The sequence below is a fragment of the Arachis duranensis genome, chromosome 5 (genome assembly GCF_000817695.3).
Source record: "Arachis duranensis cultivar V14167 chromosome 5, aradu.V14167.gnm2.J7QH, whole genome shotgun sequence".
NCBI lineage: Eukaryota > Viridiplantae > Streptophyta > Magnoliopsida > Fabales > Fabaceae > Arachis > Arachis duranensis.
In genome coordinates, this window is record NC_029776.3 from 18274357 (window position 1) to 18302123 (window position 27767).

General features: G+C 32.4%; 1 protein-coding gene and 1 pseudogene across 1 annotated transcript; both read left to right on the forward strand.

Moving 5' to 3' along the window:
• The first annotated feature begins 1626 nt into the window (after positions 1–1626).
• On the forward strand, positions 1627–9143 carry LOC107488550 (protein NETWORKED 1A). The gene is made up of 5 exons (XM_016109308.3): positions 1627–1979; positions 2359–2469; positions 2565–2775; positions 3657–7651; positions 7749–9143. Exons 3-5 carry the CDS (start codon positions 2673–2675, stop codon positions 8925–8927), a joined length of 5277 nt encoding a protein of 1758 aa, XP_015964794.1. The 5' UTR covers positions 1627–1979; positions 2359–2469; positions 2565–2672; the 3' UTR covers positions 8928–9143.
• A 340-nt stretch (positions 9144–9483) lies between these two features.
• LOC107488514 (uncharacterized) lies at positions 9484–25582 on the forward strand (annotated as a pseudogene).
• Positions 25583–27767: the final 2185 nt, after the last annotated feature.

The following is a 27767-nucleotide window of genomic DNA, read 5'->3' on the forward strand; positions in this document are numbered from 1 at the left end:
AATCCGACTCGTAAACACTTTATAGCAAGATTCTAAGTAAAGTTAAAAATTTAAATATTCAATCGAAATTTATTCGTAATTTAATCGAATATAATAAAATAATATATTTATATGTAAATTATATAACTTTTTCTATAAAAATTTGATTTTTTATTTATTATTTTAAATTAGTTAATTACTAAAACTTACTAAACCGGTTTGACTGATTAACCAGTATTTTTAACTTTTTATTGATTTTTTCGATTCTTAATTAATTTACTATCAAACAATTTTTGCCTTAAACCAAATCAGTCTAGTAGTCAATTATCCATTAACCGAATCGAAACTATTCGATTCAATTCTCAGAATTAGGATATTTGATATGTTGTCAGAAGCTGAAAATCATATATTAATAACTGATAAATAAATTAAATCTATATATATTTTATTTTGTTTTATTTTATGGTTTTCATCTGTCTACCAATTCTAATCAAAATCCGGTAATGGAAAGTTTAGCATCCCAACCGGCCAAGTAAGAAGTAACTATTTGTTTTTGTGATTTGCTACTGATAATGAATGATTAAAAGGTGGGACACACACTACTTGCTAACCAAAACATGTTTGACTATGATGCATGCGTGCCCACAAGTCCAGAATCTAGCGGTAATCATGCGCAACAAGAAATGTACCTCCTCCTATCCTACAACAATGTACAAGTCATGAGTATTTTCTGCAATGCTTATTTTAAGACTTATATTAGCATATATCATTTTGTTTAATTCATTGTACTTTACAAAAGACAAATCATCTACCTCTTCTTTTGGCTTTAGCATCTCACCTGTCCCAATTATTTGTAATTATAAACGTGCCATTCTACTTGCATGCCAACCATTATATTGCCAAAGAAATAAAATAAATAATGATGAGAAGTTCAATACAGGGACAAAATTGATATTTGATAATTATAATGGTATTGTCCTCCTTTCTTCTATACCCATAACCCATATTTCCATTCCATCCCCACTATGATGAAATTGTCGGTTTTGTCAAAAAGTCAAAAAAGGAAGACGCAGATGAAACCAACCAATACTTATTTGGATGTTGAATAGATGTTGAATAGAGTAACTTTACTATTTGTAACCGAATATGTATTTTAAGTGTAACCATTTATTTTCCTAACAAATATGTAATGAAATTATATATATCCAAATGTAAAATGGTATTTTTGCAGATGAACAACGTGTTTAACAAAAGTGAGAAAGGGAATTGCTAAATGGCAAGTAAGATTGGTAGTTCACTAGTTCTCTTTCAAGCTAACGATGGATGAAATTGAAACCATAAAAACCAGAAGACGACCGTTGTCACAATATTGGTGTTAATTATTAAGTGTGACAAAAGTAATCAAGGTAATTAAGACATAATCATAGCTATGGATCCCGTTAATGACGGTTTGAATGGAGACAAAGCATTGCATATGCACGCATTCCCTTCCTTCAATGTTACTATAACAGTACACGTAATTATTATTATGGCAATAAACAAGAGAATTAGCATAAAAAACACAACAACTACTCATCAAATTCTTCTTTTTTTTTTTTTTTTTAATATAAATCTGTCGTGGGTCTTTGTCTGTGTTTCCTTTTACAGCTCGTGCGTCACACGGTGTCACAGCCGACACACGCAAGAATACATTGCCAAATAACCTGTTTCAAGAACAGTAGTGGGAGAGGAAGAAAGAGAACATTTTTATTCTCAATTTTTTGTGTGAGCTCACAGAAAATGAAAATGGGGTAGTAAATTGGAAGGTTTTCGGCTGCTCAAGGGAATCCATTTCCAGATTCCATAATTCTGGGCCGTCTTTGATCCTAACAACTTCAAAGCTTGATGCTTTTCATGGTTTTCTTCATACCCATTTGATCACTTCGATGATAATTATTGTGCACCCAGAAGTTGTTGTTGATAACTGTTAAACACCAAGTACCAAGTTCCTCATTCACTTGGTGAGTACTTGATCTCAGCTTCTTCCCCCTTTTTTTTGTTTGCCTCATGATCACTGCCTTTATTTTTTTTTTCTTTCACCTTTTTGATATGTCATAGCCTTTTTCTCAGTATACTTCTCTATGCTGCTTTTAACATTTCATGATCAATAATCATTCTGCATCACTGCTTCCGTTAAGTTAGTAATTCTTCGCATGCAGAAGCTAAGATTTACTTCTTGTCCATGGATACTATATAATGGAGCCCGGTTGTTGCATTTGAAGTTGTTCATCTGATAAAATGCATCATCATGAAGCATGGAACCTTCTGCTGCATATTTGATATTTCGTACTGTAATCTTGTTCAGTACTTGCCTAACATAACTTTTTTCTTTTTTCCTAGATTGATCTGGTTCATTTCCTTCTGACTGCTGCCCCATTGTATCAAATTGTGGGAACAGCTGAAAAAACCATTTAGCTACGCTGATAAATTGGAGCTGTTTCCAATTGGAAGGTAATACCATATCAATGTTGAAAATTTTAGCTTTATTTCTTATTGATTAGGCCAATTTATACTATGATAACATATTTGCATTTATTTAATGGTAGGTACAATAAATAAAGAAACTGGTCTAAAATGTCTTGGAGTAGAGCAATACTCAATACCAGGCTTTTGCGAAAGTAAAACCAACTGTACTGGTGTTCATCAGCATAGCTATGGCAACCTTGACACATTCCGAGTCCAGGCGCTTATATTCTTGGTTGTGGGATAGCCACATTAGCCCAAAGAATTCAAAATGGCTTCAGGAAAACCTCACAGGTGTGGCCAATTCCTCTATATCTTGAAGGTTCAATACTGTTTTAGACTTTTAGTGGAATTTGAATAGATAGATTACAGACTTTGAGTTGTTATGTTATCTGGTGTGCATTTTTGCATTGAATTTGCTGGCAGACCACGTACTAAACTAATGGAAACACTGCTGCTTTTTTAGATGAAGCTAAACTATCCACAATAAGCCAAATTTCATTGTAACCAATTTCATAAAAACACATTGGTTAGGAGTAACAAGATACTAATAGGAAGGACTAAGAATCAGAACATCATGCTAATGTCCATGGTGTTAGACTTAAGCTTCTCCGGAGGAAAGTAGTTCTAACATTGCTATGGCAAACATATATATCACGGATTTTCAGTCCATCTGTTACTCTTTTAGCTTACAAATGGCTTATGTTTTGGGGACTTTTGAAATGAACTAGGGTCCTGAAGTTTTCTGGAGTCTTCTTCACTAAGAATGTTTATGGTGTATGAGTTCCACATCTTTCTTATTTGGTATATTTGAAAAGATTAAATATATGCAAACCCTGTAATGTTGTCGCCTTGTATAAGATTTTTTATAAAATCGTTCCAAAAGATTGCGTATGTCTCACAAACTTAGCATGACAAAATTTCACTCCAAGAATGACTAATCCTTTCCAATTTGATATACTTTTAATGCTGAGATTGACATTTCTTTTTCAGTCTGTCATAATGTCTATTAGAAATACTCAGTTCTCTTAAAAGAAGTGTGAACCATGATTAATTCATTACAATAAGATGATGGAGTGGAGTGGGTATTTAAACTTAGAATTGGTAGGATCCATTAATTGTAATTTGTGAATATGGTCCTTAACATGTTATATTCTGTGTTATTTTTCATGCAGACATGGATGCAAAAGTCAAAGCAATGATCAAGCTACTTGAGGTGGATGCAGATACATTTGCAAGGCGGGCAGAAATGTACTATAAGAAGCGCCCAGAAATCATGAAATTAGTTGAGGAGTTCTACCGAGCATACCGTGCATTAGCAGAGAGATATGATCATGCAACGGTGGAGCTACGCCATGCCCACAAAACCATGGCAGAAGCATTTCCTGATGAAGCAAATTACATGTTAACTGATGATCCTGCAGGCCCTGATGCTGAACTGCAGAAATCAGGGGTGCCTCGTCCAATTTGTGCATCCTTGGAGCCTGATGATTTGCAGAAAGAAGCACATGGACTTTCTTCAATCCCTGAAGCTCAAATCTTAAGGAATGCCCTGGCCAAAATACTGTCTGATAAGAATGCTGTCTCCCTTCAGTACCAGAAGAGTTTGGAGAAGTTATCTCAAATGGAAAGAGATCTTAGCAAGGCACAAAAGGATGCTGGAGACCTTGACGAGCGAGCAAGTAAAGCTGAAATTGAAATAAAAGTATTGAAGGAAGCGCTAGCAGAGGTAGAAGCTGACAAGGATGCTGGACTAGTTCAGTACAACCAGTGTCTACAAAGTATAGCTAACCTGGAGGCTATGTTATCTCTGGCCAAGTTGCAAGCGGAGGGACTTAATGAGAGAGCTGTTAAAGCAGAAAGCAATGCTGAAAATCTCAAGCATGAACTTAGCAGAGTGGAAGCTGAGAAGGTTGCTGGTCTTCTTCAATATAAGCAGTGCCTTGAAAAGATATCAGATTTGGAGGCAAAGATTACCGTTGCTGAGGAGAATTCCAGGATGATAAACGGGCAACTTGAAAAGGCAGAACATGAAGTTAAAGAACTGAGGAAAAGTCTTGCTGAACTGAAAGAAGATAAAGAATCTCTAGCCACCCTGTACCAGCAATGCTTGGAGAAAATAGCTAAACTGGAGAGGGGAATGTTGCATGCCCAAAAAAATTCTGAACGACTAAATATAGAGATATTGGAAGGGGCTGAAAAGCTTAAGAGTGCTGAAAAGCATTGTGATCTGTTGGAGAAATCAAACCAATCGCTTCAGTTAGAGGCTGAAGATCTAGTTCAGAAGATAGCTGCAAAAGATCAAGAGCTATTAGACAAGCATGCTGAGATAGAGAGGCTGCAGACTCTGATGCATGAAGAGCATTCTAACTTTCTTCAAATTGAATCCATTCTACAGATTCTGCAGAAGTTATACTCTCAATCACAACAGGAGCAGAGGAATCTTGCTTTGGAGCTTAAATATGGGCTCCAGCTGTTGAAGGACTTAGAGGTTTCCAAGCAAGATTGTAAGGAAGAAATGGAAGGCATTGCAGAAGTAAACAGAACTCTGCATGGACTTAACTTCTCTTCCTTGATGTCAATAAAAAAACAACAAACGGAAATCTCTAAATTGAAGGCAATCAATGAGAAACTTGAAAAAGAGTTTGCTATCAATCCTGAGGAAACCAATGGCCTACAGCAGGAAGCTCATCAAATAAAGGAAGATGTTCTGGAACTTAATAGTAGATATCAGGCATTGCTGGAACAACTGCAGACTTTAGGTTTGAACCCTGTATGTTTTGTAGAATCAGTGAAGGATTTACAAGGAGAGAACTCAAAGCTCAAGGAGCTCTGCCAAATGGAACGCAATGAAAAGGAAGCTCTTCGTGAAAAGTCAAAGGATATGGATGAACTTTTGATAGAAAATGCCTTTATGGAATTTTCCATGTATACATTGTATAATGAGTTAGATGGATTAAGAGCAACAGCAAAGAAATTTCAAGAGTCCAGCGAAGTTCTACAGGAAGAGAAGTCCATTCTTGTTGCTGAGAAATCAACTTTGCTTTCACAGTTGCAAATTATCCAGGAAAGTATGAAGAAGCAACTGGAGATGAATACCTTGTTGGAGAAGTCTCTTTCAGACGTAAAGATTGAACTTGAAGGTACAAAGGCTAAATCAAGTCACTTGGAAGGATTGTGCAAGTTGCTAACTAATGAAAAGAACAATCTTCTAACTGAAAGAAGGGTTCTAGTATCTCAGTTGGAGAGTGTTGAAGCAGGACTAGGTAACCTGGAAAAGAGGTTCACAGATTTGGAAGAGAAGTATTCTGATGTGGAGAAGGACAAAGAAAATGCTGACAGTCAAATAGAAGAACTCCGTGCTTCAATTTTGGTGCAAAACGAAACACACACTATTCAGAAACAATCAAGTGATGCTCGCCTAGCAAAATTGGAGAATCTTGTTCATGTACTACAAAAAGAGCAGCGATCGGGGAAGATAGAATTTGAAGAAGAACTTGACAAAGCTGTTAATGCTCAGATCGAGATGTTCATCTTGCAAAGTTCTATAGAAGATTTGGAGCAGAACAACTTGGCCTTATTAATTGAATGTGAAAAGCATGTTGAGGCATCTAAATTTTCTGATAAAGTCATCTCAGAGTTGGAGAGTGAAAATCTCATGCAACTGATGGAGGTAGAGTTCTTGTTACATGAAATTAGAAAGTTCAAAATGTGTATTCATCAAGTTTGTGGGGCTCTTCAGATTGATCCAGATTTTGAGCATGATAAAGGTAACAAGCAAGGGGAAATACCAATATTGCATATTTTGGGCAGCATTGAGGGCTTGAAATGTTCTGTTGTGAGAAGCCAAGATGAGAAGCAGCAGCTGCTTGTTGAGAATTCTGTACTCAAATCTTCACTTTGTCAACATCAGTCTGAGGGAGAAAAATTGGAGTCAGACAAAAAGGCACTGAATCAAGAGCTTGAGAACATGAGAGAACAGAATACTATGCTGCAGACAGACAAGGTTGAACTTCAGGAGATGAACAAGCAACTAAGTTCTGAAGTAGCCAATGTAGAAGAAAAAGACAATACATTGAAGACAAAATTGGCAGTTCTGCATGTGGAGTTGGTAGATTCACAGAGAGCAAATCAAGTGCTTCGGGGAGAAAATAGTAAGTTGCTTGAAGAGAAAAGGTCATTGCTTAAGAGTGTTTTGGACCTTAAAGATACAATTTCTGCTGCTGAAGATGAGAATAATGTAATTCTTCACGAGATACTAGCTCTAAGCAACCTGAATTTGGTCTATGAGAGGTCTGTCTCTGAGAAAGTCACCGAAAAGAAAGAACTTTATGAATGCCTCAGTAATGTTAGCAGTATGAATTGTGATCTTAAGCAGGAGCTTGACAAGTTGAGGAAAAGGTTCGAGTTGACAGAAGCAGAGAATGTTTATCTGAACAAGTCAATTGAGAGAATGGATAAAGAGTTGCATGAAGCCAAAGACACAAATTTCCATTTAAGTCGTCAAATTGAAAACTCAGAAAATATGGTTAAGAAGAAAGAAGCAGAACTGTTAGCAATGGAGAAAAGGCTAGAGGCATCAGAGACATTGAACACCGAGTTCTGCAGAGCTATTGAGGAGCTGAAGATGGAACAAGAAGAATCAAGAACGATCAAAGAAGATATGGACAGAAAGATTGTTGAACTTTCAAAAAATTGCATGAATCACAAAAAAGAAATTGAACTCCTTAATGAAACAAATAAAAGCTTCCAGTCTGAGATGAGATTACTACATCATGAAGTTGAACAGCACAGGGTGAAGGAAGACATACTGAATTCAAAGTTGCTGGATAAAACAAATGAAGTTGAACAATGGGAGGCTGAGGCTACGGCATGCTTTTCTGATCTTCAGATTTCATCCATTTGTGAAGCACTGTTGAAAAGTAAGCTCAATGAGATGGCTGGAGTTTGCAAGAGACTTGGTGATGAAAGTGCCGCAAAAAGCTCGGTCATCGAACAGATGTTTGAAAGAATTGGTTTGCTAGAGAATAAAGTTGGAGGACTCCAGAGACAGTTATCTGCATATATTCCAGCTATAAGCTCTTTAAAAGATGATTTTGCATCTCTGGAACACATTTCCCTTCTCTGGACCAATAAAGCTTATGCTGTAGGCAATAGAGAAGAACAGAAGGTAGTATTCTGTTTTGACCTTTTTGTCATGTCAAAAGAGTTTGTATATAAAATTATGCTTTCCACTAATCCAGTCCTATCATTAACGTTTTGTCCAGGATGTAGATATAGTAGTTGAGACTTGTCTCCAAGAAGATACCAATGAAATTTTAAGAGATCAAAAAAGTGAATTGATACCAGTTGGGGTTTCAGATTTGCTTAGCATGCAGAGGAGGATTAGAGCGGTTGAAAAGGCAATGATGGAAGAAATTGTAAGACGTGTCAAGAAGGAAAATTTAACTGAAAATGTTGAAGCAAGAGCTCCAATACAAGCGGCTGAATATGCAAATATGGAAGTTGCTTCATACCAAGGAAATGGCTACAGAAGAGTGGTGATGGATCATACACATAAGCGCAAGGGCAATCGTGACCTTAGCACATGGAGAACAAAGTTTGAAAATGGATCACTGATGAAAGACATTCCACTTGATCACAACTCAGATGATCTGGACTCCAAGTACTGCAAGATGGAGCTTTGTGGAACCAATGATCAGATGCTTGAGTTACTCGAAACTTCTCAACTGGACTGCTATGGTGATTCAATGGTTAGTGAAGCGAATAGACGGAGTTCTGCTCCAACAGATGAAATTGTGACATGCCATCAGTCAGAAAATTCTGAAAGGTGTGAAAACTCATCAGAATTGGAGGTTGAAAAGGAATTGAATATTGACAATCTCATGCAACTGAAAACTAGAAGAGAGACAACTCAGGATGGTGAGAGAAAGATCTTGGAGAGGCTGGCCTCAGATGCTCAGAAGTTGGCCATTCTCCGAATGAGTGTGCAAGATTTGAAGAAGAAACCAGTGGCAAAGAAGAGGAGCAAGAAGCTAAATGAAGTTGAATATGAAACAGTTAAAAGCCACATAGAAGAAGTTGAGGAAGCTGTCATGCAACAAGTAAACATGAATGACCAACTGACAAAGGCTATTGAAGAGGGCAACTCAATGATAGAAAGAGATGCATCGGCGGAGCTGGAAAACGCCGGACAAGTCCAAAGAGAGCGAGTAACGGAGCAGGCTTGCAGAAGTTCTGAACAAATAGGAAGGTTGCAGTTTGAGGTTCAGAACATACAATATCTTCTGCTGAAAATGGCTGATGAGAACAACCAAAAAGCGAGAACAAGAATAGGTCGGCCAACAGTAGTCTTGCTGAGGGACTTCATTCACACTGGGAAGAAAAACAGCAGAAGGCGCAGAAAAGTGTGTCTTTGTGGTAGGCCTTCAAGTAATGAGGACTAATAAAACTAGCATATTAATTCTTAACTTAGCTACTCAAATGAGAGCTTCATCATAAGAAATGAGAGTGTCATTTGATCATAACAACTTCTTTTATGTCTCTATGTTTTTAGCTTTCAAAAGAATAGTACTGAGCGTCATGTATATAGTTAAAGAATTGCCCTGTAATGTAACACACTGTGGTTTCATTCTTTTCTAAAGGTGTGCTGAGATTTTTCATTTTTTCTTTATCCCCATTTTTTGTAGTATTGCAGTGACTTATCCTATGCTATATTTTATGATATGAATCTCAAGCAACCGGATTAAAGTCAGAAAAAGTATTGTATTGTAATTATTAGATATGAATGACATGTTTTTAAAAGAGATTGTATTTAAGTAGCCAATAAATATTTAAATATATATATAGATTTTAAATATTTAAAGTAATTTCATCAATACAAGTCAAACATTGCTTTCACTTCCTTCATTTCTTGGTGGCTACTCCAAGTATACCCTTCTTCCTTGTAACTTCATTTATGGATAGGATTTTGTTCCATTACCATCACTTAATAAATAGGCCAACACTGCTTCCAAAGTCCATGGTCCAAACAAAAAGAGAAGCTAGTTCTGATGGAGAGAGACAGAGAAGAGAGTGTTGATTTGGCACAAATCTCTCTTCGACCCCTTCAGCTCTCTGATGTTGATGATTTCGTGGTGTGGACCACTGATGAAAAAGTATCCAACACTTGGGAACCTTACAGCAGCAAAGACCAGGGCATTGACTTCATTCAAAATAAAGCATGCGAGTTTCTATGGAGCAGAGCAATCTCTTTATATATAATATGAACATGCTGATGATTTTACAAGTCATAATATTTACTGTATCCAAAATATTTTATGGGGCAGTGGTTTTCTATTTTGAATCTGCTTTGTAAGCTTATACATGTTATGAATTGTGATCTATTTCTTTATGCAGATGCAAAATGATGGATTCTTCAATCAGTGGGATTGGTACTGAACATGTAGATAGTGATAAAGTTGAAAGTAAGGAATTGAAATTAATTTTTTTTGTTGTTTCTTTTTAGTCTATTTGATGTAATCCATGAACATGAATTGGTGAATTAATTTGAATTCTGAATTCTGCAAGAGTATGCATTTCCAAGGAAGAATACTTGAAGTCAAAACAAAAAGGAGAAGAGAAGCCAAAGGTTTTTTGTTTACTGTTGGATTTTATATATTTTATAAGCCAGAAGATATTATTCATCCTAGGGTGTGAAAATTTAGTTTAATTCTTAGTTACTATTATGATTTTCTTAGCTACATTACATAAAGCATAAGATACTATCATCGTAGAATGAGTTTGGTATTAATTCCAAAGATTTTCTGCATTATCCTATTTATTCTAATTTGAGTCATAAGTTAAGCTTTATGTATTCTATAAGAGCACACTGACATGAAGAGTATATGCCTGTTACAAGTACTGTCTCATGTCTTAATTGAATAATATTGACATAGCTTATTTTTTGGTCTAACTTATCAGTTATTATCACGTTGACATAATTTAGTATAATAATGAAGCTGATAATATTTAGGAAAAATAGACAAAAGTACACCCAAATTTTCACACGGTGGACAGATGTACTTCTCAATTTTTTAATGAGTCATTTGCACACATGAATATAAAACTCTGTTGTCAATTCTACCCTTCCGTGGCCTGAGTAAATTTTCCGGCAGTGGTGGAGGCCAGGTGGCACGGTATTGTATGATGTGGCCAATTCGAAGTGACACTGTGGAAAATAGAAATATTCATTATGAAATTTGTTGAAATAAATTTAAAAAAAGGGAATAATGAAATTACTGTTCATCCTCTTCCTTCTTTAATTTCTTAGAACCATATGAACCCTAACACAGCCACACAAGAAATGATAACAACAATTTTTTAAACTCCAATAAGAAATCTGCAAGTCCAAATGAGAACACCAAGACCAAAAAACTCCTTTGTCCAAAGCAACTAATTTTAAGTTGCAGCCATGGTTTCAGTAGCTGATTTTCTTCCACTGCTTCGGATCATTCGGCTCAACAACACTCCCACATTGCCCTTTTGAGTTGTTTGTCCTTCTATCTCTGTGTGAAATTATTCCAAATATGCATAGCACAGAAGCGATGATGAACTCCAAGCATAACTTGTTGCATAGCCGGAATCAGACCCTGTTCAATTAATATGTTAGTCGTTAATACAACTGTGGTTCTAACCATGTTAACAACAACTAACTGCATACCTTTTGTTGGTCGCTAATGAAGTTCCAACCATGAACCTTGTAGTTGCCCAAATCATTGTGTAAATGCTCCATAAACCATTTCCAGTTATCTCTGAATCCACCACGGCATAAGCAATTGGAAAAATCTTGTTGTTCGCATCTTGACTTATTGTAGTGAGTAGTTGTCCTCCATAGAAGCCCTTTTAAGAACGTGTCATCAAGGCCAATGAAAGGTCTACACCCTTTGTTAGGGTTCATATGGTTCGAAGAAATTAGAGAAGGAAGAGGATAAACAATGATTTCATTATTCTCTTTTCTTATATTTATTTCAACAAATTTCATAATGAATATTCCTATTTTTCACAATGTCACCTCAAATTGGCCACATCATACAATATCGTGACACGCCTCCACCACTGCCGGAAAATTTACTCAGACCACAGAAGGGTAGAATTGACAATGGAGTTTTATATTCATGTGTACAAATGACTCATTAAAAAATTGAGAAGTACATTTGTATTTCGTGTGAAAATTCGAGTGTACTTTTGTCTATTTTTCCTAATATTTATATGCATTTTTTTAAATATCTTAATCTAATCCCAGTTAGTATCAACATGCAGTAAGCCGGTGGTAATTATAAGGTAACATGCAGTTAATAGCTGTTCTATTGTCTTCTCCTTTAAATACACCATGTTAAAGGGTGAAGTTACAATAATAACATGCTAATTATTAAATGTTGTCTTTTTTTTATCTAAATCTGTGTGATTCACTTTAAAATAATAGGTTCTGTTATCTGCTTTTCTACTTTTCTGTTTTTCGGATTTTTTTATTTTTAAATTTTTTGCTTTTTGATTTTTTTTTTTAGATTTACATTGTGCTTCTCATAAGTTGACAAGAAAAAGTGAAGCTTACAAAGTGATACTCTCTGTACTCTCAAAATTACCTAAGTTAATGTTTGCTAGGGTTGTGTGGGAGCTTTATAATTATCTATCTAGATAATGTTTACTTGTTACAGGAAGAATAATTGGAGATAAAGTGGATAATATCACAAAATGGTAGTCTAATTCCTTACAATTCTTCACCAATAGAATGCACAACTAACACTAAAAGTAAGTTTCACTTAGGATTCTAATTTCTCATAATTTATGCATTTTGAAAATGTACCTTTTCTAGTTTAAGACAAGAAAGCACTACAGTTATTTTTTCATAATAATATAATGTTATGATTTTTCAACTCCAAATTTATTTGTGGCATGGACAGTATTTTATTTTTCTATTTCAGTTTAAATATAATACTAAAGAAATTCAGCAAGTTATAAGATGAGATACATGAAAGAAACTAAATTATGTAAGGTAATGACATACAAAATTTGACATAAATATTTATATACTAAGATGAGATGCATGATAGTAAGTTGGGTGCTTTAGTTGTTTATTTAAATACAAAAAAGTGTTCATATTGGTATTTGTAATTTGATATTGTCCCTTAAGGATTCATTTATTTAACCTAACTTAAAGATTTAAAGATTTTTAGTTTAATTCTTAGCTACCATCATAATTTTTAGGATAAAAAAATAAAGTGGGGCAAGGGATTGGCTCAGAAGAAGAAATTTAGTTTAGTCAGATATGTGTTACTCTTCGTACGGCTACAAGCTATATGGAGGGTTAGTATATAATTTTATGGATGTTATATATACATTCTTATACTTTATAACTACGTTACTTGCCTTTTTATGTTAATCTGATTAATTTTGTTTCAACTCATGTTTTTGTATCTTCATTTGTTAAACTCAATTTATGTCCATTATCAACTATGGAGATGTTGGTCCCCATTTAATGCTGTTAGCAAAGTGTTAGGTAGAGGAGGGGCAAAATATATGAACTGTGCGCTTCATGAGTTGGGCTAAAGGACACTACACGGAATGTGCTAAGTTGGTCGATTAGGTGCCCGATTTGGTGAGGAAGGAAACTGAGAACTGTGGCTGCCTTCATTGTGCATGATTCTGAGTTATCTTTGCCATTTCGGTTCACTTTTTACTATTTATTCATGGTTTGGTTTGTTTTCATGATGATATAATTAATAATTTGTTTCTTTTTGCTGTTCATTATTTTTATCTATTTTTTTTTTGTTTTAGAAATGTAATTGAAACTTAAAGATTATCTTACTAAGTATATATCTTTAAAAATATACTTCATCATTGAAAAGCATTGATATGTTATGGTTTAATTAAATTGAATTTTGATGAACATGGAGTAGTTTATTTTTTGCTTGCAGCTTAAATATGTGATGCTTTGATGAGATGGTTTCATTGTGATTTTAGGATTTATATATTGAAAACTTTTAACATCTATGCATGATCACTTTTTTTTAGGCTTTGTAATTTTTTTTCTATTTGCCTCAAGCATCTAATTTGGGTCATAACCAGCTCTCTTTTTACATCTTACATGAATTTGAAGTTGATCAATTACTTATACATACTTATATCTGCTCTTAATGGGGATTCTAAATCTCTAGATGTTTTACTCTATAATTCTTTAAATTATCTTATTTTACAATTGAATTTTAAAGATTATTCTACAACTTTGATATAATCTCCAATCTGCTTTCAATATATCTTTGAAATTTATAGTGTTCTCTTTTGTTGTGACATTATATAGCCACTCATTGTTTTAGGAAAAATCCTACCAGACAAGTTATATTTCAAAAAGCCCAACATATAATTAATTAATAATTATGTTGCAATTCGACCATCACAACCGTAGCTTGATCCAACTTCAGGTTATTTATTATATAAGAACATCTTTCAGCTGCCTTTTTAGCAGTTATAAGAACTTTCGGATATTGTCTTACAACCACTTCGTTTCTAGGACAACTAATGTGCAGTTGATTATGTTACATTTGAGATGCTGATTTCGGTAACAGTGGTTGGTAGATTGATTGGTAGAAAATATTATCAAGTAAGAGGAAATTGACATGACCTATTTAATGGATTTTTGTGTTGAGATCTTGTGTGACTGTGATACTGTGATCCTTTCCTGTAGTTAATCTTTGGCCAAAGCTTGATTCAGATTCGTTTTTGGATTGGGCTCTTTCTTTTATTTTATTTATTTTTTTGTTTTATTTTCATTCTCAAAATCTATGTAGATAAGAAGACAAACTACAATGTGAAGGTTTCAGCAGTTAAAAGATCTCAATAGACTATGGTTAGTGGGAGCCATACTACCTTTGAAAGCAAAGAATTTAAAAAGGAATATCTGTGTTTCTTTTTTCATTTTTATGTCATTGTGAATAGAAAATTACTATTTAGATATGCTAAAAATATGCATTATTTTGATCTGCTAAAAAAAATTACTATTGTCCTATTTCCATAATTATGTTTTAAGGTAAGAGAGTCCTTTTTCCTCTATCATGATTTGGTTTCTGATCTTAAGAGAAAAAATATATGATCTTGCAAGGCTCTCTTAATTTGTTTTCTATAGGTCCCGCATTACATAGTCGATTATTGCATTACAGTAATATTTTTGTTCCCAAATATGATAATGCCTTTCATTAGAGAAGCACCTTACTTTTTGGAGTAAGGACTACAACTTACGAAATGTGAGCAACTGATTGAAAATTAGTTTTTTGCTCTTTGTTTTTTTTTTTTCTCCTTTGATAATATTTTCTACATGAATGTATAGACACTACTTTTCGTCCAGTCATTTTTTGAGTTTTAACAAGCTCAAGCTGTGGAATGTTCACATAAGAGAAATGTCAAAATATGTGCTTAAAACAAAGTCAACAAAATGTGGCCATTGGTTATACCTTTTTTATCTTTTGCACAGTCCTGCTTCTTGCCTCTTAAGATTTTAGAATGGATAAGCTTTTACTACTTTTGCTTTCCCTAAGAAAGATCCTTTTTAAAAGGGTTTGTAATTGTAAACATTGCCACCAATATGACAGTTTGATACATACATGGTAATCTAAGCATATTTTCATTAGTTCCCACTTTTATTTTTTAATAACTAATTTAAAATAGCAAAATTATACAAATTTCATCATTTTGCATTTCAAACTGATGGAGAAATGAAAATGGGAAAGCAAAGAATAAAAAAGATGTTAACTATTATATAAATGACATCATTCTCAATTAATTTTTCAGCATTTCTGTTTTCAAGCTTTTGTAATAGAAAAATGAAAACATATTGACATCTTTTAAGATTGTAAGGTTCCTAACACGGCAGCATAAGGATGCTTCTTGCTTCTACTTATTGTTGAGTGAAAAACTTTTCATTGAAGGGATCTTGCTCCATCTATTCTCTTAATGCTCTCTCTTAATGTGAAATTTTTTTTAATATAAAAATGTTCTCTGTTATATGATTAATATATGTTATGTGATTGTTTTTTAAAGTTATTATTTCCTCTCTTTTCTGTTTTTGTGTTTTGCATCTGAATAAGGTTCTTAAGATTTTTTCCCTTAATTACTACCTTTCAAGTGCTCTTTAAAATTAATGTTTCTAAAATTGTATATATTTTACTCCAAGCATCTTTAGTGATGCTAACGCAAAAAGTGATACAATGATTGATCAAGATGAGTGAAAAACATTTGTGCCTAAAGATCCATCCTTGATAAAGAACATGACTACCATATCTAATGTTAGTATAAGCTCCTCTCCATAGAAGCATTTAATTCTTCATCCTTTGTTTTTTTGGATATTTTCATTAATGGAAGCATTCAATTCTTCATCCTTCCTTTTTCCAAAAGAAAAAATCGTGATCAAGAACAGGTTTTATTGTTTGATTGTATGATCTTAGAATTTGTGACATGTGAGGTTGAAAGAAAATGATTGAGATCCTAAAAAACGCTATCCTTATTAGTTTTTCTATGGCTATTGCATTTTTCATTTCTTACATAATTGAATAGTATCCAAAACATAAATTGGTACTTGATTGGGTTGCAACATGAAGGACAATTCAATAGCAAAGTGTAAGAGAAGTAATTATTGGTTTGAAAGATGCATTTCTATATTATCGTTCATACAAAGGAGTTGGCATGTGATGTTGTGTGATTATCATCTTAGGATTTAACTTTGCTAGTTTCATTTTTTCTTTATTCTATGAGGATGCCTCCTAAAAATTAATAAATATTTTTTCTATACTTATCTCAAGTGGGTGTTTAATTTTCATAGGAAGGAAGAAACTATTTGTGCAGGAACTAAATGGACCATATCCATAAGATGTTCATACACTCAGTGTCATTTGTTTACTATCATATTTGCATTTAGTATTGAATACCAATTTCTTTGTGCTTCCATACCATTTGCACATGAATATCTTAGCAACTGATACCAAATATGCTTCATTGAATGTGCATTTTATACCTATTTCTCTTAATCTAAATGTCTGGAGCAACAAAAAATATTTTTGAAACCAAATCTTCACAGCAACTTAAGGTCACTTGAGTTAATAAGTTTGTTGTGGATATTTTCAATAGTACTTCCGGAAATCTATCATTAAGCTCATGTATTGTGTCATGGATTACATAAATCTATAAATTCGTAGTCTGTTTCTTTTTTAGGTACTATCATTAAAAACTTGTCATATTCTTTCTTCAGGTACTTATGTGGCTGAGACAATATTTTGGCTTAACTGCATAAGAAACACCTAAAACTTTTGGAGACTAATTTGATTAATTTTATCTCTTAAGAATTAAAATAGAGATCGAATAATCTTTCAAAGACGATTTTGACTATTAACTCACTCTAAATTCAAATTGTAAACCTTAGTCCATATTTTATATAAATTTAAATATAATTTTTAAAAGAAAACATAAAAGATAACTATAGAAAATTTCTTTACTTAATTGTGTTAGGGACAGAAATTTTGAGTAGCAATCCAAATGACTAATCTTAGAGTTAAGAAGTTGATTTTCTTATTAATATTTTTAAAATAAAGTCAATATTATAAGAGCAGTTTTCAATATATATTTTTTAGTAAAAAGCAATGGCATAGTTTGAAATTTAAAGAAAAGATTTTTTTTGAGATAATGATTAAGATTTAAGAGTAATATTTAAAAAGACAAATAATTTTTATTTTTGATATTACACTTAGTAGTGTGTGAATAACTGAATATATAATAACAGAAAAATGAATAATTAATGTTTACACATTCTATTGTTCTATAAAAATAATAAATCTTTTGTTGTGAAAGATGATGAGGGTCTTTGATAATAATCAAATTTATTTAAATATCTCTTTAATTGTTAAAAATATTATCGATTTACGTTAACCAGGGTTGATTTACAGTTGCTGAAGTTGACAATGATAATAATATTGGTTTATAATTGTTAGATCTCAAATAGTTAACATTGCCTAATAAATTAAATATAATTTGTTTATAAAATATTTTGATTGTTGTAAAATAAATAAGAAAGATGTACTAGATATAAAATAAAGATGTGTAAATAGATAACTTTAATAATAATCATCACCACTTCAATATTTCATACTAATAGAAATGTATTAATATTATATATTAATACTTATATACTAATATCCAGAGAGAGAGAAGAAAATAGAATTTATAATATTATAGTGCATGAAAGAAGAGAGAGATAAGAATATTTTGTTATTGCTTGTGTATTTTCTTTATCTCAGTACATGTATTTATAGGCACATAAAGTTTACGTTTCAAACTTCTTCGTTCTAAGAATTTATTTCCTTTAACATAGGGAAAATGTGCCACTCATAAATGGACATCCATCATCCTTATCTATCCATGTCACAACACTCCTCCTTAGATGACCATTTAAGATTATTGCCTTGTTAAAACTTTACTAAAGAAAAATTCAGTGGGAAAAAACCTTAGTAAAGGAAAAAGAGTACAATATCCTTTAGTGATGGGGACTGCCTCATTAAAAACCTTGTCAAGAAAAACCAATGGTTAAAAACCCTGACCAAGGAAAAAAGAGTACATTCTCTCCCTCTTGCCGACATTATTTTATATCTCAAAATCGATGCATTCCAATCTGATATACCAATCTTTCAAAAGAAGATTTTGGGAGTGACCTTGTGAATAAATCTGCCAGATTATCACTTGAACGGATCTGTTGGACATCAATTGTCCCTTGATTTTGAAGATCATGAGTGAAGAAGAATTTGGGAGAAATATGCTTTGTTCTATCACCTTTGATATATCCGCCTTTAAGTTGAGCAATACATGCTGTATTATCTTCAAATAAGACAATTGAAGCTATCTTCTGATCAATCAGTCCACATGATGATAGAATATATTGGATCACACTCCTCAGCCAAAAACACTCGCGACTAGCTTCATGTATCGCTAGTATTTCAGCATGACTAGAGGATGTTGCTGCAATCGTCTGTTTCGTGGACCTCCATGATATAGCTGTACCACCATATGTGAATAGGTATCCTGTTTGAGATCTCCCTTTATGTGGATCAGACAGATATACAGCATCTGCATAGCCAACTAATTGTGACTTGGATCTATAGGGATAAAACAATCCCATATCAACTGTTCCATGAAGATATCGAAAGATCTGTTTGATTCCACTCCAATGTCTTCTAGTTGGAGAGGAACTATATCTTAGCACTAAGATATGGTATTTCAGGACTAATGATATCTTCATTCTCTTTCTTAGGACGGAATTGATCATTTTCCACATCCAAAGATCTTACGATCATTGGGGTACTCAAGGGATGTGACTTATCCATATAAAATCTTTTCAAGATCTTTTCTGTGTATGTTGTTTGATGAATAAAGATCCCATTTTTTTATATGCTCAATCTGCAGGCCGAGACAAAATTTAGTCTTTCCAAGATTTTTCATCTCAAACTCTTCTTTTGGAGTTTTTATAATTGTTGGAATCTCTTCAAGAGTCCCAATGATATTTAAATCATTAACGTACACAGCAATTATAATAAACCCAGATGCAGATTTCTTTATGAAAACGCATGGGCAGATATCATCATTCTTGAATCCGTTTCTGGCCAGATACTCAGTAAGATGATTATACCATATTCGTCCAGATTACTTTAGACCATATAAAGATCTTTGCAATTTGACTGAGTATAATCCCTGTGAATATTCATTGGATGGTTTAGATATCTTTAGTCCTTCAGGGACTTTCATATAGATATCACGATCTAATGAGCCGTACAAATAGGCTGTTACCACATCTATTAAATGCATATGCAATTTATGATATGCAGATAAACTGACTAAATAACGTAATGTTATCGCATCCACTACAGGGGAATACGTTTCTTCATAATCTATACCGGACCTTTGTAAAAAACCTTGTGCCACAAGTCGGACTTTATAGCGCACAACTTCATTTTTCTCATTTCATTTTCTCACAAATACCCACCTATATCCAACAGGTTTTACATCTTCTAGTGTACGGACTATAGGTCCAAAGACTTCACGTTTTGCAAGTGAATCTAACTCAGCCTTCATGACTTCTTTTCATTTTGGCCAATCATTCATTTGTCGACATTCTTCGACTGATCTTGGATCAAGATCCTTACTTTCATGCATGATATTTAATGCCACATTATATGCAAATATTTCATTGACAATTGTCTTATTTCGGTCCCATTTCTTTCTTGTAAAGACATAATTTATCGAGATCTTGTCATTTTCACAATTTTCAGGTACCTGAACGTCTTCTGGCGTTAAAATTATATCAGAATTTTGGACAACTGTAGGTGTCTCTACTATGTCTTTTCCAACAGGAATAGTATTTACCTCTTTTCGCTTTCGAAAATTTTTGTCTTTGGAACCGACAGGCCTACCACGCTTCTGGCGTGTATTTGCTTCAGTGGCAATTTGTCCAACTGGGACATCAATTCGAATTAGGGCATTTTCCACTGGTATATAAGATTTTGTTATCCTCTTTGTATCGAAAAATGCATCAGGCAATTCATTTGCTATTCTTTGCAAATGTATAATCTTTTGAACTTCTATTTCACATTGCGCTGATCAAGGATCTCAATGCATCAAGGATGATGCATTCCAATTAAGTTCCTTTTTAGGAAGCTTATTCTCTCCCCCTAATGTTGGAAATTTTGATTCATCAAAATGACAATCTGCAAACCGGACTTTAAATACATCTTTGGTTTGTATCCCAAGATACATCACTATAGAGGGATAATCATATCCAACATATATCCCCAATTTTCTTTGGGGTCCCATTTTGGTGCGATTAGGTGGTGCAATGGGAACATATATCGCACACCCAAATATTCTTAAATGGGAACATTTGGCTGCTGGCCAAATGCTAATTGCATAGGAGAGAATTGATAGTAACTCGTTGGCCTCAAACGAATAAGTGTTGCGGCATGTAAAATAGCATGCCCCCAAACCAAGGTTAGGAGATTTGTTCTCATAAGGAAGGGTCTAGCAATTAATTGGAGGCGTTTAATAAGTGATTCTACTAACCCATTTTGTGTGTGAACATAAGCTACTGGATGTTCAACACTTATTCCATTAGCCATATAATAAGTATTAAAAGCTTGGGAAGTAAATTCACCAGCATTATCAAGACGAATCGCTTTGATTGGATTTTCTGGAAATTGTGCTTTTAATCGAATAGTTTGAGCCAGTAATCTCGTAAACGCCAGGTTGCGAGAAGATAATAAGCACACATGTAACCATCTCGAAGATGCGTCTATCAGGACCATAAAATATCTAAAAGATCCACATGGTGGATGAATAGGTCCACATATATCACCTTGAATCCTTTCTAGGAATTCAGGGGACTCAAATCCAATCTTTACTGGTGATGGCTTTAAAATTAACTTCCCTTGAGAACATGCAGCACAACAAAATTCACTAGATTTAAGAATCTTCTGGTTTTTTAGTGAATGTCCATGAGAGTTTTCAATAATTCTCCTCATCATGGTTATTCCCGGATGACCCAATCTATCATGTCAAGTTATGAATTTATTTGGGTTAGTAAACTTCTGGTTTACAATGGCATGTGATTCAATTGTACTAATCTTTGTATAATACAATTCAGATGAAAGTGAGGGTAATTTTTCTAATATAACCTTTTTATTTAAATCATGAGTTGTGATACATAAATACTCATGATTTTTCTCATTCATTGTTTCAATATGATATCCATTTCGGCGAATATCTTTAAAACTCAACAAGTTTCTTCGAGATTTGGTAGACAATAGTGCATTATTTATTATGAATTTTGTTTCTTCTGGAAACAAAATTATAGCTCTTCCAGAGCCTTCTATCACATTGTCTAAGCCAATAATAGTATTAACATATTCTTCTTTTGGCAGAAGATGGGTAAAATATATAATACTTTTAAGAATAGTGTGCGAACTTGCACTATCCGCAAGGCAAATATCTTCAGAATATGTCCTTGCCATTTTTCTTCAAAAACAAATTATAATAATAATAAAATGAGTAAAAGTACACACACAATAAAATTATTCACGTGAATACTTAACAAACACATACACATATCAACATATTCCATTATTGATCAAATAGTCAATATTTTCTTCAGAATCCTTAAAGAAATTAGATATATCACAATGAGTGGTGGAATTTTCATCATTTGAAACAAAATTTGTTTCCTTTCCTTTATCATCCTTTTTCAAGGATGCTTGATAAAGATCAACTAGGTGTCTTGGGGTACGACACGTACATGAACAATGGCCCTTTTCACCACAATGGAAGCATTTATCCTCAATTGATTTACTTTGTCTATTGTTTCTTTCTTTATCCCACTTCTGGTGAGATCTTTTCTTATGAACATAATTTTTTTTCTTCCATAATTTTTTTCCTTACTAAAACTTTGTCATTTACCTCTTCTAGGGTAATGATTATCCGCATTTACTTCAGGAAATGGGGCGGCGCCAGCTGGGCACGTTTCATGATTTCTCAAAAGTAACTCATTGTTGCGTTCAGCAACAAGAAGGCAAGAAATTAACTCAGAATATTTTTTTAATTCTTTTTCTTGATACTGTTGTTGCATGAGCACATTCGAGGCATGGAAGGTCGAGAAAATTTTCTCTAACATATCGGGTTTAAGGAAGTATTTGATGATTGTACCTTTTTTCAAGATCTTTCCATAGATCTGCAGGATCTTTTAATGTGGGATATTCATTTTTTAATCATACGTCAAGATGACGACGAAGAAAAATCATGGATTTAGCTTTATCCTTCTGTGATGTATTATTTTCAGCCTTAATGGTATCTCCAGGATCCATTGAATCAAGATGGATTTTAGCATCTAGTATCCATGATAAATAATTATTTTCAGATATATTAAGAGCATTAAATTCAAGATGAAAGAGTTTCGACATAATGAAAATTTGTTACCTGGAGCCTTCCTAAAATTTCGTTAGAGTTTCGTGCTGATAACGTGTTATAAAATAAATAAGAAAGATGTACTAGATATAAAATAAAGATGTGTAAATGAATAACTTTAATAATAATAATCACCACTTCAATATCTCACACTAATAGAAATGTATTAATATTATATATTAATACTTATATACTAACACCCTGAGAGAGAAGAAAATAGAATTTATAATATTATAGTGCATGAAAGAAGAGAGAGGTAAGAATACTTTGTTATTGCTTATGTATTCCCTTTATCTCAGTACATGTATTTATAGGCACATAAAGTTTACGTTTCAAACTTCTTCATTCTAAGAATTTATTTTCTTTAACATAGGAAAAATGTGCCACTCATAAATAGACATCCATCATCCTTATCTATCCATGTCACAACAAACTTAACTAAATTTACTTTTTTTTTTCTTATACCAGCACTTCTTTACCAACAAATAGTTGTAAGTAGTATATTATTTAAATTATATTAATGAATGGCATGATATATTTGAGAACTTTTTTTTATATATTGTATTAGTAGTAGTAAAATTTTGTATGATGAACCAAATTATGTGTTAAACACTACTATGATCATTTATAAAATGTCACTAATATTTTGTGTTTTTATAATTAAAATAATATTTTTAAGCAAAATATCAATAACGTTTTGTGTTTTAATAATTAAAATAATATTTTTTATTATAAAACATCATGTACTACCATTACAATAATATAAAACATTAAAATGATCAAATATTTTTTTTATTTCACATTAAAATTATTTATATATAAAAATTTAGCCTATATTTAATACTTTTACCAATAAATTTTTATAATGGATCAATATTTAATCCGTAAGTAGCATAGGTCTTACACTAGTATGCCTTAATGACCGTGCTATTGGCTTTATCCTCATGAGCTCGTTTTCTGCTACCGATAAATCAAGGGAGAAATAGTGGAACTTGTATATGTTCTAAGTTCCAAATACTGGTCCAAAGGAATTATGACTTATGTTGTAAAACAAGTGAAGAAACTCAAGAAAGTTGCATTCAGAGAGTTTCCACACTTAGAGAGGCTTGAAGCTCTAGTTGATGCAAAAAATGTGGGGTCCCAGAGAGTGTTGGAAAAGCCTGTTTTTCATAGCTAGGGAAGGAGTCCTAAGGAAATATTGGTTCTTTAATTTTCAGTGTTCTATCAACCGATCTTGATCACCGAGTTTTATTTCTGTTTTTGACTTTTTGTTATTCAGCTAAAATCATGTTGCTCGGTTCTCCCCATTAAGATTCTGAAAACCGAACTGGTCATCGAACCGTTCTAATTACTGGTTCACTGGTTTATAGGTTCAACCAGTTCAATCGTAGTTGAACTGAAAAAATCGTTTTATAATAAAATAATAAATAAAATATAAATAAACACATTAAAATATAATTATAGTCTAATATAAATCTTGAAATATCATCCAAATTAAAAGTATTACATAAACCAAAATATAACACCCTGGTATTTTCAGAAGACTCAAAACAAAAATATTAGTGTAACACCCCAAGAATGAACAAACACATAAGCATAAAACAACATGAAGTTAAATAGCAGAAAAAACTGACTCTTACTCACTCAAATCAAAAAATTAGTTGCAGAATTTCAATTTCAATTCAAGAGAAATAAACAAACAAAACCTACCTATCAATTAGTTGCATAATTTCAATTTCAATTTCAATTATTCAGTTGAAAAATTAGTTAAAACAAGCAAACAATTATTCAATCAATTATTCAATCACTATATCAGTTCACACTTCACAGTTCACATAAAAACAATTATTCAATCACTATATCACTATATCAGTTCACAGTTGAATGACTTGAATCAGAGTTCACAAAACTTCACTATATCAGTAAACCACATATCAGATATCACTATAAAAGAGACAATGGTTGCAAAAGGGGACAGAGACACCGACAGACAGAGACAAAGACACCGAGAGAAGCAAGTATGTATACCTCAAAAAAACCCTCATGTAAACAATGGAAACAATGTTTATTCATGATGAGTTGCTTGCAAGAAATTAAAATGTGCATATACACAGATAGAGTAGGTAGAAAGAGATGTAGAGAGTAGACTAAAAGAGTTTAATTTGGTGATTAAACTGCAGAATTCAACAAAGTAGCAAGACCTCTTCTGCAATTAAGCTCACAATCTAAACTCATATCTAACAAATAGCTCAAAACTTCAGGCTATCAACACACACCAATACAGGCAACAAAGATCAAACAAATCATCAAATTGCTGTGTGTAATAGTAACAATGCATGTTGCAATTGCTCAGATACATTCTTTTAACTTTGACAAAAACTTCATTCAACTCAAGAGAAGGATAATAAATCTTGAATCTTACTTAGCAAATCCAAATCAGCCATAAATTTTTAGCAAAAAAAAGTTGTAAATATTTAAACTATGTACAGAAATACTGGCTTACAACACAACATCAGAACAAAATGAAACAGGAATTCAGCAAAAATTCTCACTGCACAAGCTAGCAACATGAATCCACACAAATGCTCCTAACTAAATCCGGTGATTAGGCTCAAATTAAAACAAAACTCAGCATCAACAAGCAGGACAAGGCAGCAATAAATCAGTATGCAGCAGCATCAATCAAGCCAAATTGGCACAGGAGCAAACCATACATCACAAACAAAGCAAGAAAATCAATAGAACAGCAACACTTTCAGTCATCATCATTATTCAAAACAAACCTAAATCCACTATCCAGCTCAGATTCGCTAACCACCTAATCAACTAACATGCATTTCTAACTAACTAAGCTAATCAAAATTAACTAGCTATAGCAACAAAATGAATAGAACAGGGGAAGGGCAGAGACCTGGAAGACAGAGAAGAAGCAGAGATGGGGGAAGGGAGAGTGAGAGTGAGGCGGTGGGAGACAGCGAAGGCACCTTCTCAGTTCTCCACGGCTGTTGCGGTGGCTCGACGGCGGTGGCTCGACCCGTGTGAGAGTGAGGCGTTCTCACTTCTCAGTTCTCGATGGCTCTAGGTGGCGCGACGGCGGTGTCTCGACGGCGAGCCCTCGACCCGTGTGACGCGGTGTCGCTAGTGACTTCAGTGAAGCAAGCTTGCTCGAAGAAGAATCATCAACAATGGGAACCACTGAAGTAGAGAGAGCAACGAAGCCAATTAGGGATCTCAGTCTCAGCCTTGGGAGTTTTCGTGATTTAGGATTCAAACTTCAGAGAGAAAAAAACTCAAAAACGGCAGCGTTTTGTTGCTAACTTAAAAACCGGCCGGATCACGGTTCGGTTCGACCGACCGATTACCAGCCGGTTCATCGGTTCAATTCCGATTTTTTAATTTCGCAGTTTTGATGATTGATCGATCCGTTTTTCAGTCAGGTTCACGGTTCGACCGGTCCAACCGGCCAGTTCGAACCGATTTTCAGAACATTGCTCCTCATCTTATGGTGGATCTCGTATTTGGGAATAAATAAGTAGTTAATCACATTCAAAATAATTTGTCATTGATATTATATGTGTTTATTTAATAGACAAAAAATGTATTTATTTAATCAAAAGGTTAATATAATAAAATTTTTTTATTGAATTTAAAAATTTATTATTATGATAAAAATTATAACAATATTAAGAGATAATTTTTTTTATCATTTAATCTAACGTGTTTTAGTCGTATGATTATTCAAAAGAATATTAATAATACAGAATGGTAGATATATAAATTATGCTATGCATATACAAAAATCAACCATCAAATTAGTTATCGATATAAAATATATATTAAAATAAATTAAATAACATATGTATTTATATACAAATATATAGTAATTAATTTTTTATGTGCACATAGCATATATATGACCATCAAACCAATTAACTCTGAAAAATTATAATGATTATAATTAGCGTATATTTGTCAATATAATTTTTTCATAATGAACGTAATATTATATATTAGATGTATTTTTGACTTACGACTTATTATAGTAATTAATAAAATATTTATTATACTTCATTTTAGACATCTAATATCTTAAGATGTTAGTTAAATAGATATTGTATTATCGCGTTTGATTTAAATAATTGTAAAATTATGATTAATAAAAAAAATACGTTAACTTTTGGTGAGAGTTTGAATTTTATGATTATAATGAGTGAATTAAATAAAGTCTTTGATAAAAAAATTGAATGAATAAAAAAATAATTCTTTTAGGTCATTTATAGTTTATTTTAATAATAATATATTAGAGCTTGACTATTAATTAACTAATTGTCAGAATCATAGAAAAAATTAGACTTTATTTTTTTTTTAGTTTTGATTAATAACAATATATTATTTTATATTATCAAATTATTAAAGAATATTATCATACACTAATTTTAATTAATAAATTTAATATGATTAATTTATTACTCATTTAATATTAAACGTACAATGTCACATGTTAATAAGTGAAATAATTGTCTTAATTGAAATGAAATATTATTATATTATTTACTAACACCAATATTATTATTATTATTATTATTATTATTATTATTATTATTATTATTATTATTGATAAAACATGTTGTATGCGATTTTTATTATTGTAATTTTATTTTTTTAATCTTTCATTCCAATTAGTCAATTACTTAAAGCTCCTCTAAATAAATTTAAATTTGGCACAACATTTTTTATTAATTACATTCAAATATATCATAATTATAAAATTAATTCATAATTTTATATTATATTTTTGATATTTTTATTCCAATTTATTTTTTTCTAAATTTTTTCTTTAATTATTTACAAACAATGTGTTATAAAGACTAATTTGACTATTAACTCAATAAAAATATAGATTTGTATAATTGTATATAATAAAAAATTATCTTTTTAAAAATAAATAAATTCAAATTCTTGAAACAATAAACTATAATCATATTATATTTTAGTTGAATAATTATATAGAATTATATATAAATTATCAAATAAATATTTTTACTAAATTTTTTAATATAAAATACTTTAAATTTAACATTAATTTATTTATTATTTAATTAATCTTTAAATAATATTAAAAATATATTGTTAGAAACAAGAAAGTTGTGTATTATTCAGTCTGTCAAAAAGGTACAATACATAGGGATATATATAGGAGCTAGAAGAATGAAAGTAATAAAAGCATACAATCCTACAATTAATATACAGATATTTTATATAAATAT

What these genes read in the sequence shown, in the direction of transcription:
- LOC107488550 (XM_016109308.3), top strand. Translation starts at nt 2,673, where the DNA reads ATGGCAACCTTGACACATTCCGAGTCCAGGCGCTTATATTCTTGGTTG. An exon ending in GCTTCAGGAAAACCTCACAG is followed by an intron (nt 2,776 to 3,656) that starts GTGTGGCCAATT and finishes TTTTTCATGCAG; the next exon opens with ACATGGATGCAAAAGTCAAA. An exon ending in GCAATAGAGAAGAACAGAAG is followed by an intron (nt 7,652 to 7,748) that starts GTAGTATTCTGT and finishes CGTTTTGTCCAG; the next exon opens with GATGTAGATATAGTAGTTGA.